This window comes from Melospiza melodia, chromosome 14 (assembly GCF_035770615.1).
Source record: "Melospiza melodia melodia isolate bMelMel2 chromosome 14, bMelMel2.pri, whole genome shotgun sequence".
Lineage (NCBI taxonomy): Eukaryota > Metazoa > Chordata > Aves > Passeriformes > Passerellidae > Melospiza > Melospiza melodia.
The window spans coordinates 5,540,552-5,562,631 of record NC_086207.1 but is presented as its reverse complement, the minus strand read 5'-3'; the positions used below and the strand labels follow the sequence as shown (position 1 = coordinate 5,562,631).

At 48.0% G+C, this 22,080-nt stretch overlaps 1 protein-coding gene across 2 annotated transcripts in view; it reads right to left on the bottom strand.

The window, feature by feature from the left end:
• The window catches only part of NRG2 (neuregulin 2), a 161,456-nt gene that overhangs the window by 9,028 nt on the left and 130,348 nt on the right, over positions 1 to 22,080 (bottom strand). For both annotated transcript variants that reach the window (XM_063168537.1, XM_063168538.1), the window contains 3 exons: positions 13,429 to 13,487; positions 5,385 to 5,408; positions 877 to 979 (listed from right to left, as the gene is read on the bottom strand). In XM_063168537.1, coding sequence (XP_063024607.1) covers positions 877 to 979; positions 5,385 to 5,408; positions 13,429 to 13,487 — 186 coding nt within the window. The remainder of the gene's footprint in view (positions 1 to 876; positions 980 to 5,384; positions 5,409 to 13,428; positions 13,488 to 22,080) is intronic.

Below are 22,080 nucleotides of genomic sequence, written 5' to 3'. Positions count from 1 at the left end.
CCAGAGATGAAAGAGAAGGCAAGTCTTCAACATGGGAATATTCCAGTAGTATTTGCAGAGAGTTGCAAACAACACAAAACAAGGCATTCAACACTTAACAGCTCCTACTGCTTTTCCAAAAAAAGGGTCAACTTTCCTTCTCATGGACAGTTTGGGAAACTGGTTCCAGAGTCCCCTTTCCAAGGCAAGGCCCAGCCCAATGCAGCAGAGCCTGCTGGCAGTGGAGAAGAAAAGTGGGGAGAAGGAGAAGGGGAAGTGAGTCCTGACTCGGCCGTGGTGACAAAGCACTTGACCTGTCCTGCATGAAGGACAAAGTGGCAAAGCCTGCCCAAGGTGAGACATCGGCTCCACGAGACCCACTGACTGCAGGGGCACTCTGAACTGAGGTGTAGGCTGAGTAGGGAGAAAAGTGCAGTCCAGGCAGGGAAGGCTGATCATAAAAGAGGTTCCCAGGTCTCCTGTTCCATTAGGATCACTCTGGATGTCCCTGCAATGTGCATAGCTGAGCCCACAGCTCCTGCACAACAGCCCAGTGTGCTTCTGCTGGCAGAAGCTGAGCTGCTGGCTCGGGGGCCAGCTTTTCCCTGTAACACAGCAAAATGTTGCCTGTCTGGGCAAATTATGTTCCAGGGAACTGTTGCTTGTCTGGGCAAAATGATGTTCCAGGGGACAAGCAAATGGTGTCAGGAAAACATCCTATTCAAACACAGTCGGTAGACAGAGACCCTGGCCTCCTGCATGAGACCTTCCTGGGAGTACCACAGCACATCATCTCCTAAAATTAGCATCTGGGTGAAGAGCATGGATGTGTGGAACATGAACACTGGCACTCACTAACCTGTAGGCAGTTCTTGCCTGTGAGCCCCCCATACTCACTTGGTTTTACAGTAAGCTACCACACAGACGATGCCCACCACAAGCAAGGCCACACAGATTCCCGTGATGGTTAAAACCCTCTTCTGGTAGAGCTCCTCTGCTTCTGCAAATGGAGAGAAAGGAACCAGTTACGGATGGGCTCCAGCACCTGGGCTGCGTCTGGCTGCAGGGGAACCAGCACTGCATGGGGGTGAGACGGAGGACAGGGCTCAGGCAGAGCTCCTGCCAATCCTCCTGCCAATCCCCTGCCTGCCTAATGGCTGCCCCAGACCTGAGCCCAGCTGGCCCAACCTTCCTCACCCCTCAAAAGGCCCTTTTTGTCTCCCTGTGCCTTTGCCCTCTCTCATTTGGTAGCTCACCCCTTCTGCACTCATGCTTCTCACCTTCCCTTCCTTTCCCACAGTGGCTAATCTCACAAAGCCCCATGAATCCCTCTCCCTTCCAGCAGATCCCCCCTCTCTGGTGCCCTGACCAGCTGGCCCAGGAGCCCTGGAGCACACACAGGAGCCCTGTGGTCCCTGACCCCAGGCTCAGGATGCCTCTGCCTCCAGCAGCTGCATGCCCTGGAGCAACAGGCCCCAAAGCATGCAGGGGCTGAAAGAGACATCCTGGAACGGTCAAAAAGCAGCATGAGGATGGAGAAGTGATAGTGTGTCAGGCAAAGAAAAGGGAGTGGAGTGATTAAAATACAGGAACCAGTCATGGATTCTCAATGAAACCCTAGGAGGAGGTTGATACCATTGCATCAGGCAGCTCAGAGGCACACACAAAGTGTAAGCAGCTTGCTGCTCCTCCCAAACACCACCAAGTGTCACAAGAGCCAGTCACCTGCACCAAAACCCAGGCTGGAAGGGAGGGATTCATTCCCATCCACCAGAGCTCCCAGGAGATGCTCAGATCTCGTTTGCACTGACCCAGGCAGCAACACCATGGCCAGGATACCTTTCCTTCAAGGCCACATCAGAACAGATGCAACATCCAGCAACCCCTGCCAGGAGCAGCAGAGGCAATTTGGGTTCTCCACTGGATGACTGAGAGAAGGATTCAGTGCAGAGCTGCCACGAGGGTTTCAGCTCAGCAGCTATGAACAAAGACCTCATGCCCCCACACTATGTGTTAAAATTTTTGGGGTTTGTGCCTTCTTTAATATTCATTGATTTTTTTTTCTTCCTATCTAGATTAGCAGTAAAAGTCATGCCATGGTTGATGTGCCCAGTGTGCTTCCCCACACCACTCAAAATACCTTGAACAGACCATGTTCCGCCCCCTGTGCCACCAAACACTCAAATACAAAACCAGAAGAGAAACAGGTCTGGTCCCAGAAACCCCTGAGACCAGGCTTTAGCAAAAAAGAAAAGTGAATGGGAAGCAATGAAACATTCCAAACAACTGGATATTTAGAACAATTTCAGCTTGCCATTCTAGGTTGGAAAAAGCATTTTTGGAGAAAAAAAATGGTGCTAAGAAAAATGGTTACCTCTTTCTAACTCTCAAAATGGGAATGGGCAAAAGTTTGGTAAACAAGGACTGGCAAGAAAAAGAACCCTGTGATTAAGATGCAAAATTTAATAAACAAAGTTTCTTATGGGTTTTTTCCCCTTTCAAGGAACCAGGTGGAGCTGGAATGGGGAAGAGCCCACTCTGGGGTGAAACTTTTCCTTCCAGGACATGTTTCTTTGGTAGGGGGTCTCATCCCAGGCATCAGCAACCATGGCAGACACGATTTCTTGCTCCTGCACATCTTTGGGATTACAGCTGTACAGCTCCCTCCTTCAGACAGGAGTTTCAGAGATTTTATACAAATTAGGAAAACCAGCTGGGATCACATCCTGGTTATGTGGATGGCACTGGACAAGAATTTTGCTACTTCTCAGCAAAAACTACTTTAACCAAAAAAAAACCCAACCCCCCCCCCCTCAAAAAACCCAAAAAGAAACCCCCCAAAAAAGGAGGGAGGGAGGCCAGTTTTCAGCAAAAATCCTTCAATAGCAATGCTTTTTGCTACAAAGACTTTTGTCCCTAAGCAGAATTAATTCCCTTTGAATCATGGAGAAGGAAGAAAGAACAAAGACATTAAAACTATGGGTTGGTTGGGTTTTTTTCTTTTTTTTTTTTTTTTTATTTTTCTCTCTCTTTTTTTTTTTTTTTTTTTTTTTTTTTTTTTTTTTTTTTTGGTTGATGTTGTTTGATTGGGGTTTTTTGTTTGTTTATTTGGCTGGGGTTTTTTACCTATAACAGGACAAAATTCTTTGGCCAGGGCTCAAATCCCAGCCTTGGTTCTGGTGGCCATGGGACCCTGACTCAGGTGGGTCTGACTGCCCTGAACCTTCACCTGAACTGCAAGGGAATGTTTCAGCTCATCAGAAATGCAGATTTGGCCTCTCTGTCTCGAGCTGACAGCTCTGCCACACGAAGCAGTAAAGTGTGAGGCTGTGCATCACTGCTGCAAACTAAAAACTGAATGATCTGCTGATAGTAATTTAGCTTGGCTCCCAACATCTCATTAAAGCTGATGCTCAATAACAGCATCTTCACATTGTGTGACCAGAGAAATGGTACTTAGAAATTTCTCCCTCTTCAACAGAAGGGGGGAGTGGCCCAAGCAACACCTCAGATGAGGCTGAGCAAAGATTTATATGTTTTTAATTTATATAATGTTTTTAATTTATAGCTCATTTGCAGAACCTAATTCTCCAATTTTTAGGCACTTTTCAAATAGCACACAGGCAGAATTGAAAGAAAACCCTCCAGTTTTAATCAGAAACCCTGAGACAGGACAAATGGAAGGACCATTTCCACTAATCAGTAGGGGCAAACCCATCTCAACAGCAACAGAAAGGAAATGAGAGAGTGCAGGCTGCAGCTTTGTGTTTGAGCAGGGAAGATCCCAGAGCAGGTCCATTCGTGTCTCTGTGCTCTACAAACGCATCTTCATCAGCAGCACCATCACTTGTACAGCAGCAGACACTGAGAACAAACCACGTGGGGCCACACAATGCCAGCAGAGCAGCCATGGTGTCACAGCAAGGCAGGACAGTGACAGACAAATGGCAGGGGGGAGGCACTGCAGACAGGAGGTGTGTGCTTCTGTGGTGACATGGAGCATGGATGGGGAACAGGACAAAAGGTCAACAAAAAAAGGGATGTCAAAAATCCTCAATTTGAAGGTTTGGCCAAGTGTATTAGCATTAGCAGCACCGCTTTCTCTGAAGCTCCCTGGCTATAAAATTCCCACATTTTCTGCTCCAGGGGGATGCACACCAGTCCTGGGGGATCAGGCATGCCAAAACTAGAGGAGATCCATTTCTCCAGCCTCAGTTAGTCAATGCCCCTCCACCTCAGGGACCTCACAAGGCAATTTAGGATCCACAACTGGAAGACTGGTGTCCTCATACCTCTAGCAAAGGGAATTGAAGCATCTTCATGTGAAGATCTGCTCTGGCTGACACTGCCAGGCCAATGTTTTTAGGTTAAGTTATCAATCATAGAATCATCACAGAATCCTTGAATGGTTTGGGTTGGAAGGGACCTTAAAGCTCATCTTGTTCCAACCCCCTTGCACCATCCCAGGCTGCCCAGCCCCTCTGCTCCCTCCTGACCAGCCCTCCCTGCTCTTGCCTTGCACCCTCCAGGGAAAACGCGCCTCAAAGATTTGATTTCCCAACTGCTTATTCAAGGGATAACTTGATATCTATCTAAAACCAGATTGAGGAGAATGGAAAGCAAATAATATGATTATGAGTAACTGGGCAGGAGCAGGTAAATGCCCAAAGGGGATCTTTTTAAAAGCATTTAACTTACTGCTGTGTTTTCCCAAACTTGCCACTGGGGTGCTCAGCATTACACCCGCCACTCTCATGGGCAGCTCCTGACTTCCCTGGGATGGTTTTCTAGACTAATTTGTCTCATGGCACAATTTCTCTTGGCCCAATTTCACCCTGCTCAAGAAGCAAAAGGAGCTGCTAAATTTTGGGAGGAGGAATGGCAAAGCTCATCCTGACCCTTTGCAGGATCTGGTGGAGGTTAGTGTGACTGGGATGGCAATTTCTGTAACAGCCCTGATATTTCTAGAACTTCTCTTCCCATTCCTGGAATTCCTGCCTGTCCCCAAGCAGTGCCTGCTGGCAACCTTTTGGATGGACACAAGAGCCCAGGTTTTCAGTTAAATACACAAAAGCATGTTGAATGGAGATGTATGGCAATTGTAACATCCCAGGCATGCCACACACGCCGCGCTGCTGCTTGGAACAAAGAAAAAAGTGCTGCTAAAAATACACCTGCATTTTCATAGGTTTGCATTTAGAATTTGTGATTTGCTTTGTTTTGGTTTTGGTTGTTGTTTTGTTTGGTTTTTGGTTTATTTTTTTTTTTTTTCAATCCAAACATCTATCTTGGTGCCAGGGAAGAGAACAGAACAGCTGATTTTTTAATCATCCCATTAAAGCCATAAATATAATGTTGGAAGCTCCTAATGGCTTCTGATTAATAAATGAATGGTTGTTCCATACCCTTTAATTCAAATCCAAGATGCTCTGCCAATGCAGAAAGAAGACAAGGAAGAGAAAGAGAAAAAGAAAAACAGGTCTGTCAGAGAACTCTAAAATACAAACACACACACTGTGCAGTTACAGCAGGTTAGCTTTGGTAGGCTCAGCAGCACTCACACAGAGACACTGTATGCTTCAGAGCATTTCAAACCCCCACCACAACTCACATGTTATGCAAAGAAAGACCCAAACAAATTGCAGTGGAAGTTAATTATGAATTCTTTCAGTTAATTATGAATTCTTTCGAGATGAGCCATGTTTGTTAGTACCTGATATGGAATTCACTGTTTAGGCAGGGGAAAAAAAAAAAAAAAAAAAAAAAAAAAAGAAAAAAAATAGGAAAGGTACACTTGTTCTGAAACAACTCCTGACAGGTCAAAACACATAGAGACTGCATGAGCCTGGTGAAAATCATTCATTCCCTGTGCACAGGGCAGATCTGCCCTGGCTGGTCCTGCATGCCCGCTGTGCCCGGGGCTGTGCTGGAGAGAGGAGCTGGGCACAGGGCTGGGGGGGTCCTGTGGGGCCTGGGGCTGGCCAGGGCTGTGCTGTGCCCCCCTGACCCAGCCCGGGGCACACAGACCCCCATGCCAGCCCTGCCAGCCCTGCCAGCCCTGCCAGCCCTGCCAGCTGCGGGTGCTGCGAGTGCCCGGGCAAGGCAATGATCCCAAAGTGCAAATGGCACTGAAAGCTCCCCCCAAGCCTGTGACCCTCCAAACTGCACTCCTGCCGTGGCTCTGCATTGTTTCAGTGTGCTGCAAAATGCCCAGAGGGGAGCATGTGCTTCCAGATTCATATTCAGCACAAGTAAGATTGCAGCTCATCCTGCAGAGACAGTGCTAAGCACAGGAGACTGTCCAATGAACCAACAGTGCAAAACAGGGATCCTGAATTTTAGTCATTTCCCATTTTTCTGAATTTTAGTCATTTCCCGTTTTCCTGAATTCCTGTCATTTTCCAGACATCACCTAAAGAACAGCTTTCCTTACGTAAACATGAAAGTTCTCCATACTTACCACCACACACAAAAGTGAGCTCTGCTGCTCCCAATCACCACACACACAAGATTATTTGCAGCTTGGAGATGTCCAGATTTATTTACTATATTTTCCATAGGAACTGCTTTTTGCTGCACAGAAATATTTGCTTTCTTTTGCAGTGCTGTTCAAAATTTAGGTGGGGGGGGGATTAGCACTAATTGTTACAGAACATGTAAACACGTGTTCTAAAGCAGGTTCTTCTCTCCAAACCAATGCTGATATTTGGGGAGGGGGGGGGATTTTGTAGGGAGAAGTTGGGGTTCTTTAAGGTTTTGTATAATTTAAAGACCACAAAACCTGGCTGCTCTGTGCTCCACATCTAACATTTGTGTAAAGGAGCATTTCACAGTCATTTTGTGCACTTTTGTACATTTTGTGGCAGTGACATGGACACAATGTGGTGGGCAGCAGAGAACTAGACAGAATATATTCATCCTAAACCACCTGGCTCTCACATCCAGCCCTGACCTTTTTTTAAGCCTTCCTACCATTGCACACACCTGTTTCCCCTGACACTGACAAATGCAGGTAGAGATACCTCAAATTTCATCGATAAATCCAACCTGTTGGTCCATCTGCACACAGACATCCCTCCCTGTTCCAGGGTGTTTTGCAACATCTGCAGCTGCAAATGGATGCAGTTCAAAACATTTTCATGATTTTTTGCAAACTCAGAAACTCCTGTGAGCACAGAGGTGGTGGGCAGGACCTGAGGAGCCTGAGCCTCTCTCATGTCAGAGCTGCTGTTTCTTTTGGCTCCCCAGGCTCAGGTCAGCTGGCTGGGAAACCTGTGCCAGTGTCTCATTGCCATCACAGGGAAGAATTCCTTGCTAATATCCAATCTAAACCTGCTCTCTGTCAGTTTGAAGCCATTCCCCCTTGTTCTGTCACTCCAAGTCTCTCCATGTTTCTTGTTGTCCTCTACAGCTTCAACAGAACAAGCTCCATTGGAAGCAATTTATCCAAGGGCTACCACTCAAATAAATTGGGGTGAGACAGCCCTGAGACGGCAGCTGTAGGCTGAGGAAATAGGCAAAGCATTTTGCTCATAACCTTCATCATCATCATCATCCTCCTGTCTGCTCTGCACACATCCTCCCTGGCCAGGGCAAGCTGAGCACCCTGAAGTGCTGAGGCATCCCCCAAGCTCCCTGAACTGGGCACATGAGGGTTTTTTTTGGGAAAATCTCATTCCAAATGTGCCTCCTGAATCTTTCTGAAAATGTTTTTCCTCATCATCAGAAAAAAGACAAAGCCCTGCATTTACTTCATCTGCAGTGCCTCTGTGACTGTGATGTATTGTAGTTATTTTAAAAGATGAACAGACAAAAACATTCAATGTAAAGTATTCCTGCAGGAGCAACACCTCAAGCAAGATGACTCTCACTACTGAACTGTAGATTTATAGCATTATTAAAAAGGATAAAAGCCTTAGCAAAGAGATGTGAAAGCTGTGGCTGTGCTCACTTGGTCTTCAGATTGCCCAAAAAGGTCGATAAGATGTTTAGTTACTGCACACTATTCCCTCAAAATGCCCTCTCTGGGACACAGAGCATGCTCCAAGGCAGGAAACAAAGTGGAGAACTGACATCTGAGGACTAGCAGGATCATAAATTGGTGATAATTTTGTTGCTAATCAATTGTGCTGACAAGAGCAGCACTCGCAGGTCTCTGATTCAGGCTTTTCCCAGGGTGTACAGGGAACAATGCAGGACAGAGGGACACAATGGGGACAGAGGACACTGTGCTGTGTCAGGAGCTGGGTGACACAAGGGATCTCCAGGAACAGGAATTCTCTAAATGTTCCACAAGCTCCACAGCCATTCACCTTCTCCAGTGCTGCAGCAATAAATCAAATTTGGTTGGCATCAAGAGTCCAAACACAAAACAACAGAGTGTTCAAATCTGCTGTGGATTTGGAGCATGCAATTAACTTTAGGAGACCCCAAGGGGAACCGGTGCTGTGTCCTGGGGACAGGGATCACCCTGCCATGCTGAACCACAAACACCCTGCAATTCCCCAGCCACTCCAAAGCTCAGCCATCACCCTGTGATTCAGGGGCCAGCAGCTACCCTGACACTGAATGGAGGCTGCAGAATGCCCGTGGAATCCAAAATGCTGCTAAATATTGGTTTGGGGGTCGGATGGGTGAGAGGTGGAGGAGGAAGCAGAAATTTAGGTCAAATAAAGGAATAATCTTCCATTTATCATTTTTGTATTGCAGTCACAGCAGGTAGGAAGATACTGCTGAATAAGTGAGGTGAGAAGAGAAGCTAAAATTCAGATCTAGACCTTCCCAGGAGAGCTTGAGGTGGTACATTTATCCCTGTGCTCACCAGGACACCACAAATGAGCATGAAGAACCAGAGGCCACCCAGGGTCACTCCCAGTGCCAGGTGAGTGCTGGGGAGAGGGACCATCCTCCAGAAAAACAAGAAACTCTCACCCCGTGAAGCCACACTGCTCCACGATGGCTGGGCCAGCAGCAGAAGACAAAACTGCTCTCCCGAGGGATACCTGCTGGAAATCCTGCTCTGTGTTTCCAAGCACACCAGGAGGAAGGCTCTAACTGAGAATTAGAGTTCAATTTGTAAAGAAACCAAGAATTAAATACGGGGTAAAAATGGAGAATATGCCAGATGACATTGCATATGAATGTCAGCTCTGTTTGAGGGTGTTTACAGGCAGGCTACAGCCTGCAATTTTAATTGGATCACAAAGTAGAAAATGAAAATGTTTCACTAAGCAAGATGAATGGTATGACATTTGTCCTCCAGATTGGTGATGATTATTTGTGGAGATGAATAAACAGCAAAGTTAAGATGAAGTTTCAGTTTCCACAAGCAAGAGGGAAGCATAAATATAAAACTTTATCCCAATTTTCTAAACTGTTCCATAAATCACGAGTGGAAAGAATCCAAATGTGCAGACTTAGGAAACATAAATGTTCCTGCTGACCACGTTTAACTTTCAGGATCTCAGCTGCACCAGGACTGAAATAGCTGCCAACATGTTTTACAAAACCTTTGCCACCAGCCAGCCCAAAGCCTGGCAGGTTATTGGTAAACCTCCAGGAGGATTTAACAAGGACCTGAAAAGTTGCTTGTAGAAGAGAGAAGATTGAGGTAGATCCTGATGTGATGTAGAACAGGGTAGCTGTGAAACACAGCTGATTTAAATGTTGCTTTAATGTCCCTCTATAAGGTTTTCTAAACAAAATTATCTCCTAACCCTGATCCATCAGCCTTATGTGTGGACAGAGCTGGGACAGACTGGGGGTTCTCTGAGCTACCCCACTAATACAATTCCTAGTGAGTTTCTGTGCACCAATCTGGTAGAAAATAGCAACAGTGTGAGCCTGACATGAAAAAAAAAACATCTTTAACATTTTCTCTTTATTTTCAAGCAGTGGTGTATATATCCAGAATGGCTGGCAATAGCCACCTGCTCATATGGTTGGAACAGCAACATAAAGAAACATCACATCTCAACTCTCACATGAGAGAAAGCCTACCTAAATACACCTAATTTTCATCTTAATGTGGTCTAGCAGGTGTTTTGGGCAATCAGAGAAAAATAAACCTCCAGAGCTAACTGTCAAAGAAACAAAGACAGCCTGAGCTCCTGGAGAACATGGGGAGTTTTACCTGAGCAAAATGTGAATAAGGGTTTCAACCAGAGAGGCAGGAAGCTGCTCCCAAAAGGAGAACACACAACATCTGGCAGGATGCTGGGATGCTGCACCATCTCCATCTGTGGCCCAAATTCAGCAGAGTATTTGCCACATCTTTCCAGAACAGCACCTTCAATTTAGCTCACTCTGCAGAGACTCCCACTCAGCCCTGGGATATACCTAATAAAAGTCATTGTCATATTTAATATTCATATTAAATAATCAGGAGGATCCAATCTAGGCCTGAAAACCTGAAATACCCCAAATACATTTAAAACAACACCAATATAGGTGTCCTTATTTAAGTATCTGTCAAATGCTGGCAGTGTTCTCAAAACATGAATCAGGACAGAGCTATTTTATTTCCAGTGGAAATGCCTGAACCTCATTTAATCTGTTTCAGCTTTTGACCTGTCAGAACCCATATGGGATGAAGCATTGAGTGAATTATGGAAAATCAGCAACTTCTGCTGTGCCCTAATTATTGATCAAAGGAGAAGGTAAGCATTTGCAAGGTCCACACTTGAGTGAAATGCTTTTCCTACTCAGAAAAAGAGAAAGTTCAGTGCAAGCTTTTCTTCAGTGCTGCTGCTATCTACATTACCCAACTGTGACCTGAAAGTGAAAACAGCTATAAACATGTATGAATCATCTTCTTATATGAATTTTATCCAAGTTCAGACAGGTAGCCTGGATTGTTGAGCTGTTTTTACCTTACTATGCTGTGGTTTAAAGCAAACTTGAGGTAAGGAAATGTACATGTGTCAGTTTTAAAGCTGACATCGTTCCTCTAACACGTGAATAAAATTAAAGCAAATCTCAGACCCAGAAAAAGCTGGATTCTGCAAGCTGGGGGAAAAAACCACATGCTGTTTACTCCTGCCATTAATGCTCTCAAAAGGCATTTCCCTGACATAAAACTCATTTTCACCCCTGTTTTGGTTTTGCAGCATGGCAGCAATAATGTTTAATGTGGACACCACCTCATGGAACATTCTACAAATCAGCTCCATGGGGTGAGCGTCCCACTGCTGGCTGCAGCCCTGACACCCTTCCAGGGCTCCCAGGAGGGAAGGAAACCCTTTAGCACCAGGTGAAAGATCAAAATAGAACATTCTGGGCTGTCATTTTGTAAAGAGCTTGCTTGGGTGTTGGAGTCTGGGAGGATAAATCAATGGAGGTTTCAGCTTGGGAAGCCAATTTGGAACAAAAGGCAATGTAAAAACACTGAGCTGTCCCAAGGGCCCCACAAAGTCCATTTGCATCTTGTCTGTATGCTCCATGCAAGGGACTCTAATTCCAGCACTTGCCAGCTATTAGCACGTGCTAATGAGGCTCCTGCAATTCCAGTCCAGGATGGGGAGGGCAGGAATTAGGCTTGGAGCAGTGGGAGAGGCATTCTGGCAATCAAGGAGCCGTCCTGAAGAGGCATTTCTCCTCTGGTTACCACTAATTAAAGCCTCTTTTTTGGCTCTTTTTAAAAAGCCTCTCTTTAACCCCACCATTTGTGGTGGGTCCAGTCAGCCAGCGTGGGGCAGGATGGGTCCCAGGGACACCCACAGAGGGTCACAGGGAGGGTCACAGGTTTCCTGTGCTGTAACTGCATCTCCTGCCAGGGCAGCCCTTACCCAGACCAGGATCCCACTGATGCTGGGACACTGAATGGGGACCCAGAAAAATCATCCACCTTGACCACCATGAGCTGGTTATGCCTATAAGTGAGACTGTAGGAACTGGAAACTAAACTGGCAAGCACTGAGTGCAAAGGCTTTAGGGTATTTACACCCACAGTCACTGTCCTTAGGCTCAGTCCCACATGCAAAGCTGTCCAACCACCTAGGAGAGACAGGAACAGCTCTGTGTCCAGGAGGGACACAGTCTGATGCCCATTTGGCAGGTTTATCCTGTAACCGGCATGGCAGTGGGGCTGGGAAGCCCAGAGGCAGTGGGAGCCACCAGAGTGACCTGTGTGCCACAGGGAAAATGCCCAAATCCTGCCCTGAACAGCACAGGGAAAATGTCCATCTCCTGCTTTGCATGGCAAAGGGGAAATGCCCAAATCCTGCCTTGCACAGCACAGGGACAATGCCCAAATCCTGTCCTACACAGCACAGGGAAAATGCCCAAATCCTGTCCTGCACAGCACAGGGAAAATGCCCAAATCCTGCCTTGCATGGCAAAGGGGAAATGCCCAAATCCTGCCCTGCACAACACAGGGACAATACCCAAATCCTGTCCTACACAGCACAGGGAAAATGCCCAAATCCTGCCTTGCATGGCACAGGGGAAATACCCAAATCCTGTCCTGCACTGCACAGGGAAAATGCCCAAATCCTGCCTTGCATGGCACAGGGGAAATACCCAAATCCTGCCCTGAACAGCACAGGGAAAATGTCCATCTCCTGCTTTGCATGGCACAGGGTAAATGCTCAAATCCTGCCTTGCATGGCAGAGGGGAAATACCCAAATCTTGCTCTGCACAGCACAGGGAAAATGTCCAACTCCTGCCTTGCATGGCACAGGGAAAATACACAAATCCTGCCCTGCACAACACAGGGAAAATGCCCATATCCTGCCCTACACAGCACAGGGAAAATGCCCATATCCTGCCTTGCACGGCACAGGGAAATGCCCAAATCCTGCCTTGCATGGCACAGGGAAAATGCCCAAATTCTGCCTTGCATGGCACAGGGAAAATGCCCATATCCTGCCCTGCACAACACAGGGAAAATGCCCATATCCTGCCCTACACAGCACAGGGAAAATGCCCAAATCCTGCCTTGCATGGCACAGGGAAATACCCAAATCCTGCCTTGCCTGGCACAGGGTAAATGCTCAAATCCTGCCTTGCATGGCACAGGGAAAATGCCCAAATCCTGCCTTGCATGGCACAGGGGAAATGCCCAAATCCTGCCTTGCACGGCAGAGGGGAAATACCCAAATCTTGCCCTGCACAGCACAGTCCATGTCGGGACAGCAATGCTGGCAGGCCCAGCTCCACACACAGCACAGGCTCATCTCACACAGCACACCCACCACATGAACTCTGCATTTTGCCTGAAAAGAGCAAGCAGCACTCGGCTCAACCAGAAATGAAAGCAGAGCCCGTTGTAACAAACAGGGAGGTAACGAGCCCCAGTTCTCCTCTTGGGCATGTTCACAGCTCCTCTTAGGACAGAGCTGGCAGTGCACAAGACAGGAAGAGGGCTCTTGGAGAACAGAAGAACCTGCTTTAAGGACATGACACAGAGCCACAACACCAAGGAGAGAGAGAAGTAGAAAGAGACATACTGGAGAAGCTGACCATTGCGAAATGCTGACACCGGTCTCCTGTGAATTCGATCGGACACCTACCGGAAGAGAGAAAACCAGAAAGAGAGAAACAAGATAGCAAAATGACACCCAAACAGGCTGAAGTGAGGCCCCTTCTGCTCCCTTCCACGGCTCCTCTCTGTCTGCTTGCAGCCTTGACCCTTACCTGCAGCCCTAAGCCCTACCCAAAGCTGACACCAAGAGCCATCCCTGACTAGAGCACGCTACATCCACCGCTGTGCCCGGGAGGGTTTTAGTAGTGTGGTGCATTTTTTGTCTTCAGACATACTTTGCTTAGGATCTGGCATGTACAATCGCAAAGGCAGTTTCTCCAAACATCTCTGTCCGAAGAATCCATTTGGACATCTGGAGGGGAAAAGGGGAGAAATCACAGAACATGTCTGGCACAGTTCTTGAGGCTAAGGTCAGAAATAAAAAGTGCATTGTGATGAATGGAAAAAATAAAGGTTTTACATGCGAATTTACTCTTTGCTTTCACCAGGCACCTGCAACATCAGTGCTCCAGCTCTGGTTTAGGTTTGGGTCTTCAAGCAGGCAGCCAAACCCCTCCTGCTCTGCCCTGCTCTGCCTGCCTCCTTCCTTCTAACCTGCTACAAGCACCAGCTGGCAGGAAGACTGAGATGGGCTGGATGCTACTCTCAGAGACTCTGCGGAGCTGCTCTGCAGACTGGCAAGAGGCACCAAAAGCAGAGAGCAACTGCTGAGGCGACAGCGAGCGTTGGGTGTGGGAAGCATCTCCCCATGGTGACCCCAGAAGAACCAGGGATGTTCTCAGGGTGGTTAGAGAGAAAGCACAGGCAGAGTCTCTGTGTTAGCAGAGAGGAAGGGACAGAGAAGAAAGCTGGGCTGAGCTGAAGGGGTCTCCCATGCTGTGAGAGGCTCTCTCAGGCTCTGGCCTGGCCTGGGTCACCTGATGGGCTGAGGTGTGCCAGCCCATGGGCACCAGCTACACACTCACAGGATGCTCAGGTGGCAGGGAAGGGCCACCAGGCACTGGCACCAGCCCATAAGGAGCTCCCCAGGGCTGAGCCAGGTTTGGGGAGCACAGGGCCATGGGCAGGGGTGCAGCAGGAGCTGCAGAACCACCCAGGGTGAGCAGCACTGCACTGTCACCCTCTGCAGCTGCAGGTGAGCCTGGGCAGCCATGGGAGCCCAGCCTGGTGAGGTCAAACACTTCTCTCACTGGAACTTGTCTCCCTCCCTCACTTCACACCTTCTGCATATTCCTTGGATAGTCCAGCACAGGATCCCTAATTTCCTTCAAGTCCCAGCTCTCACCTCCCTGTCCCACAACTCTCTCCCTTCTCAGCACACCTCTCTTTCCTCTGAGCTTAAGAGGGATTTGTCTTTATAGCATTTCAACATCTGCTTTTCAACTTTTTGTGAGTGGAGCTGCAGGCTCTGCACCTGGCACATGCCAGACCTTCCTCACTCTCAGATCTCCACCCAGAAAATCTCACAGTGATCCGCAAAGTGGTCAGCAAGGAAGGGACTGAAAGACACCTCAGTAAAAACAGATGAATCAGAGGCCAAATCTGATGTCAGTGGCTCAGCTCCTGGCCAGGCCTCTTCAAAGGACAGCAGGAGGTTGGGAGCAGCCACAGCAGCGTCAGGCAAGTGCTCCTAACCTGTGCATCTGGTGAGGGATGGTCCAGGTCCAGATCCTGGTCCATGTCCAGGTCCAGGTCCAGGTCCAGATCCTGGTCCAGGTCCAGGTATAGGTCCAGGTCCAGGTTCCGGTTCCATGCAGAAACTTTTGATTTTCATCATGGACATCATGATTTTCATCATTTTCATCATGGACATCACTGACCTGGCTTTGGCGCTTGATTTCTTGCTGGATTTCACTGCAGTTTGGGTAGGCCTGAGCTGCGCAAAAAAACTGCTGCACCCTCACTGCCCATGACCAAATGTGGGTCAGCATCTGGGTTTTTGGGACCTGTGCAGGTGTGTTGGGCTATTTGTGCACGCCAAACTGCTCATGGAGAACTTAAGGGCATGGCTCTGCACGAGGCTGCACTGAGCTCTCCAGTCACACCCTTCAGTTTCTCAGTATCCAAGTCACTTCTGAAACTGAAAATTGAACTCCCTAGTCAGGGAAATATCTTTGAAAAATTGGCACTTTTTTTCTCATTCTTGGACGTTCATCTTGGAGCACAGGAGAGGGAGATGAACCAGCCATACCAAGAAAAGCTCAGCCCAAGGGGTCACCATCAGACATGGGGCCTGTTGGCCTTCCCTGCAATGAAGCAGAGAAAGCTGGTGCTGGGAAGTGAAGGAAATGCCCCATTGTCAATCAAAAAGCACAAACCTGAGGCAATGGGTGGCACAGACTCACAAAAACAGCCCCAGGACTGGAGAAACCCTTCAGAGATGGCTTTGAGCAAGGAATCCAAAAGAGAAGGTGTCTTCCCAATCCTTTTTGAAGTTTTTTCATCACCTCTGACTGAGTTAGGAACTTATTCACAGAGTCTTCAAGGGAATCCAGTTTAGCTTGCAAGGTGCTTCCCATCTCTCTGGGATCTGACATTTCCTGGATGCTGTGAGCACACCAAAGGGCCTCACGGGTGCTGCTGAATGAAGGAATAGTCCCACCCACCCCAAAAAGGGGTGTTTTGTCAGAAAGGAGCTAACATTACCTCAGCTGCACACCTGCAAGAGGTCAGCCAAGGCTGGAACTCCAGGGTGACTGAGGCTGCATGAAGACTGAAAATTATGGGAAAATTTTAAGGAAATAAAAGCCCAGAGAAAGGAATTGGTAAGAAGTGGGAAAAAAAGCAAAACAAAAAGGTGTCAAAGAGGCTTTGATGCCATGACAGCTACCATACAGCCCATCCTCAGATCTCTGCAGTCAGCCAGGCGTGGGTGGGGAGAGGAGCTCTCAAGGCAGAAGGCAGCAGACAACTGCCTCCCCTGTGTCTGGGACAGCTAGGGTTTTCATCTTGAGTTACTCAGTGATTCAGCACCGGGAGAAGTGACAGGAAAAATGCCCCCCTGAACAAGAGCACCTTCTGTCACCTCTCAAGCTTGTGTACAAGCTGTCAAGACAATGTGCCACCCCTGCACACCTGGGTTCTGGCTCCTCATGAGCAAGGCTGCAGGCAGAAGCAGTGACCAGAAGACCTTTGAGAGCATGCAGTGCTTTTGGTTCTTTTTTTTTTTTTTTTAACCTGTCTCTAACTGCTAGGCTGCTGAAGATGATTTATTATTTATGACTGTGGGCCCAGATGTGACTTCAAGGAAAGAAATTTCCAGCATGCTTGGCACATGGTTCTCCCAGTCTGGACAGGAACAGCAGTAGAGCTCATCCCTTCTGCACTAAAATCTGCTGCCTGTGGTGAGGGCAGCTCTTCTGCAGTGAGGGACACACCTGACAGTTCAGGCTCCCTGCAGCTGAGAGCTGTGAGCTGGGATTGATCACAGCATCCTTCTCCCTGCACCTTTGACTCAAGAGGTTCTGGCTGGTCCAGCAAAACCAAGGCTCTCCTTCTTTGGAAAACTCCTGCAGGGACTTCACAGCTGGTGGACTTCCCTCCAATATCATCTTTGAAGTTTTTGGTGCACTCACAGAGGCACAATGGGTCTCCCCCAAGGGAAGTGGACAAGGTTGTGGCCATAGAAATGGTCCTGGGGAAGGCCAAGGCTGCACCAACCCCTTGTCCCCTCTCTAGCCTGAGTGGAGACTCCCAAAACTGCCCTTGCTTAACTCCATCCTTCTGTGTCTAATTGCTGCCTCTGAAAATTGCTTGCAAATGCCATTGATAAAACTGGTCAGGGATTTTTCTGTCCACATTCTGTTTTCTGTTATTGCTGGAAAATATCCCATTCTTTTAATTTTGACCTTAAGACCTTTTCTTTTTTTAATAACCCCATTTTGAAAACATCTGCAAAATTCTGCTCTTGGGTTCAGGATGAATTGCAGTGAGATATTTACATGGTAACAAAAATGCAGTAAGATGATCAAATAAAGCATCTCAAAAAGCACAAACCAAAATAGTTTGCATGACTCATTTTTATGATGTTTGCTGGGCACTTACTGCTGAAAATTGAGGAACTTTGACATTTTGCCCCATATCAGGGCAGAGCAATAATTATTGTTAATTATTATTTGTTACTTTTGTCTTCCTGCTGGAAGCAAAACTTTTTTTCTGTCCAGCTGTTGCTCTAAATCTTGCAAGGGGTAGGCACATTTTCTTTGCACCCCCAGATCTTAATTAAAATATGCCAAATTCAGTAGCTCTCATAAAGCAATCCATGCTACAGAAAAATGTGAATGAGCAGGTGCTTCAAAATGACACAATAAAGACAAGCTGTAGCAGAAGGACACAATGCACTGAAGTAAGCAAATGGAAAAAAAAAATGTTCCAAGCACGTTGCTTTTTTGTGGGAAGGGCTGAAAAAGAAGACAGTTCTGTCATTGTCCCCTGACCAGTCCCAGATGATCAGGCTCTGGAGAGCCACAAAAGGCTGGGCTCCACCAAATCACTGATGGGAAGAAGAGAAAGCAACCAGAATAAACACAAAGGCCTTCTCCAGAGCAGCTAATCAAGGCATGTTTGCTGCAGAGTGGAGTCCAAAGCTCAGGGACACCCACTGCTGGCTCAGTGCTCGGTGTTGGCAGGACCTGCTGCCCTCAGTGAGCCTTTGCTGCTGCAGGATCAGCTCCCACACTCTGATGGCCTCAGGGGCTGATGCAGCCACAGTGCACTGAGGCACAGATGGGCCACTTGAACCTGAGAAGGCACCTGATCTCATCACCCAAGACAAACAGCATGCAAACCCCAAGGAACGAGTCCTGGCTGGTCCGGGGGATTTGGAACAGGATGTGGAGATTTCACCCCTGGCTCTCCATTTCCAGGGACATTGCAACACCTCCCCACAGGGCTGCTCTACACCCCTGGCACAGTGACGTCCCTGTGGCTGTGCAATGACCAAATGCCACTGGCAGGGTGGAACAGCTCCAGATGCCACAGCTGAGCAAACAGTGCTGCCAGGGGCCATGCAGCATCCCTGTGACTGTCACACCTTTGGATGGGGCTCTGGGAAGGCACAGGGGAGCTGCAGCGTGGCCAAAACTTTAGAATAATCTTTCTGTTTCTTGGGAAAATCTGCAGGAAACAATAGCTTGGAGATGTGATTTTGAAAATTGGTGACTTGGATTCATCAGTTAATTTTAAAACGATCTGATGTTTTCTCCTTTTGCTTTGTTTTGTTTTTTATTCTCTCCTTGACTTTCCCTGTTTGCCTGAGGTGGTCCAGGCCTCTGACCTGCCTCCCCCAGAGGCAGAGCTGTCACCCCAAATCCAGGCTGTTTATGTGTCACATTTGCAAATCATCCGGCCTGACTCTTGTGAGCACAACTGGTCCAACATGACGTGGGGGTGCTGCTCCATAATGCTCTTTAAGTCTTCTGATCCCACACAAGATCCTGGCCCAGAGCTGATCACTTTGATCCACTGACCACACAGAAGAGGTGTGAGGAGCATTCCAGTGGGCAGAGAAGGCTCTGCAGTGATGAGACCTGACTTGCTTGCTTTGTTTGGCTGGGAAGACCCCAACTGTACCTCATGTGTGCCAAGACCCAACGGGGGAAAAGAGCACAGGCACAGCCCTGTGGGGCACTCAGCAATAAAAGCTTAAAGCAGCCTCCAAGTGCTGAGCTGTGCCAAGGACTCTCCAGGATGGAGGCAGATCCAAGAGCAGAGGCTGCCAGTGATCCCAATGCTCTGTGTGACTGGGCACAACCATCCAGGCACCACTGCTGTGTGCCCCAGCTCAAGGCTGGAGACTTCCTTGTGTGCATCCCCTCTGAGCTCTGCTCACACCTGTCCCTGCCCTGGAGTCATCTCCTCAGGCCTCTTTGAGCAAAATGATCTGGAAAAAGCCTTGAGAAGTTCGTCCTGTCAAAGATCCTGGAGCTTTTTAATTTACAAGAGATGCTCAGTGAGTTCTGTCTGTGTGTGGCTCTGTCATTTCCCAGGTTTATGCAGAAAATTTGCAGAATATTTGAGGCAGGTCCCATTTCTCCCATTTGACTACCAGGTGTTCTGTTTGCAGAGTCAGGACAGCAGCACAGATCACTTTATGTTCAGGTTTCCTTTGACACCAGCATGTGTAGAATTTACTTCAAATTAAGGTTAAAATTATGGAAGAACACAATCCAAAAAGACACAATTTCTGGAACAATCCAAGTCCATTCTGGGCTCTTCCTCAGTGAAGAAAATGCTTTATCCAAGGTCTGTCTGAAGCATATTAGAAAGGGAGGGAGGAAGTGGGATTACAAGCAAATACTTTGTTCCTCAGGATTTAAAAGACCAGGAGGAACACGTTTCTGGGAAGACTGTTAAAAAATAATAATAAAAAGCCAGCTGCCAATTTAGGCAATATTTGCTGCAAATCGAGCATGAACCACATCAGGAGAAGAAATTATTGGAGAACCCATCTGCTGTTTTTGGTCCAGACTGCCAGGGGGGACATCTTCAGGAAGGACTTCCTGTGCTTCTGGGCATCTGCAAGAATGGAACCCACCCCAAGAAGCTGATGGCAGGATGGTGGCAGGCAGTGAACAAGAACCCTCCAAAACTCTGGTAGCTGGCATTGGAAAGGCTGGGAACATCACAAGGGTGCTGGGGGGGATAGAACCCCCTGAGCATTCAGTGAGGGAGGGCTGGAAGGGGCACAGGGGCCAGATGATCCCCCCAAGGCCCTGGACACGTTCTGCTCCTGGCTGGAGCTGCTCACGTGGCTCTTGCTGATCTCCAGAGCTTTTGAAGAGGTTGGGAGCAGAACCTGCTGATCTCTTCCATGCTCCCGGCTCAGAGGCACAGTCAGGCTGGAGGGCCAAGGCTGCTGTTGCAGAGATCAGAAATGAACATGGAAACCCGTGTCTTTGCCTCTTCTCCTTTCTCCTGCATCTTTCACAAACCACAGCAGCAGATCTCCTGCCTTAGAAACCATGGAATGTCTCAGCTCTTTGTTTGCAGGCAAAGGTGAAGTCTGTTTATTCATCAGCATCTTCCCCAAAAATCACTCCAAAATCATTGGGAGAGCCATTTTATGGGAAAAACTTTTCAGTTCAAATGCTTCTGCATCCCTCAATAGCTATTATCCTCTAGAATCCAGAAACTCTAAAATTACACCACTTCAAAAGCCAGGTTTTCTTATCTTCAGTCTGAGATTTTAATGATAAAAGCACCCAAGGAGAATGAGCATCCAGGGATGTCCTCAAGCAGTAAGATCAGAAGTGACTGTGCTGTGTGGAAGGCATTGGGTCCCCTGGGTTTCTGAGAACATGAAGCCTTGTTTTTCTGTTTTTCTTGTTTTTCACCTTTCCTGGCAGATGAGCAGTGACAGTGCAGCCCTTCCAGCCTCTCCTTAGGGTAACACCTTCCTGCCCTTCCACACATGCCTGCTCAGTTCCTGTCTGGTTTTAGCAATTGGTACCTTGGAACTCACCAGGCAAGGATATCATTTTACCATCTGCAAAGTGAGGAATTCAGGCTTTCAAATGATATGAAATAATTAGGTCTGTTTGGTGTGGCACATAAAATCTTAGTGGGATTCATCACTGAGTGCTCCCTCTATTCATCATCTGTCAGAACAGCCTGGTTGGAAGGTAGGCTGGAATTGCTTTGGTTGAAACAGTAGAGCTGCTGAAGACATTTGACAAGTACCACAGTATTCTTCATTAGGAAAAAGTGATTTTTATGCATGGTAGGGGTTCAGGTAACTCTTGTTGTAATTAGAAATTGATCCCATTTGAATCTTGATCTGCATTTGGATCCTTCCCAAAAGAAATAGCCTTGAAATCTGTGCCCCTGCTATGACCACATTGCTTGCAGATTTGATTCATACACTCTTCCACACTTCAAGGGTTCAGCCCTTCCCAGAATGGAAAGATTGGGATTTCTGGAGCTTCCTGGGCTGCAGCTACCCCAGAATGGTGGCTGTGACTTTAACCATCACATGGGGCTCCCCCCTGTTTCCTGTGAGGAGCACCGACCAGAGGAGACCATGGTGCCACCAAGGAGCCAATGGCAGTGACAACTACACCAAAGCACAGGGCTGGGGGGGACAGGGGCTGCTCCCACTCCATGCACACATGGGAAATGTGGGAGCCACAGCTTCTGCTTTCTGTCCTGCCCAACTCTTTGTGTGTCTAAGGGTGAGTCTGGGAGGACTGGGAGCTGCTCCTTCCACCCCAGCTGCACTGGAGAGCCAGAGCACAGGAGCTCAGCAGGATCCATTTCCACGTGGCCTCTTCTGCTGCTCCCTGCAGAATCAGAGGAGTTCTGGGACAAGGGAGGAGCTGTGCTCAGTGTGATCCAGCCCTTTCAGGCTTGTGTTCAGTGCAGCCTCCAGGCCTGAGGAGCTGAGGTACCTGATGAGCATCACATCCTGCAGTGCAGCTGGGTGACATCCACAGATGCAAATACCTTTGGCTGTGTCTCCACTGAGAGGTCTCTGGGTTCCAAAGGGAGAAAACTGTCAGCTCTGGGCTTCTCTGAGCTGGGCAGTGCTGCCTGGGTCACCAGGGGAGCTCAGGAGAGGATTCCATCTGCTCAGTGAGTGCACAGCCAGGGCACCAGGTCCTGCTCACTGTGCAGGAGC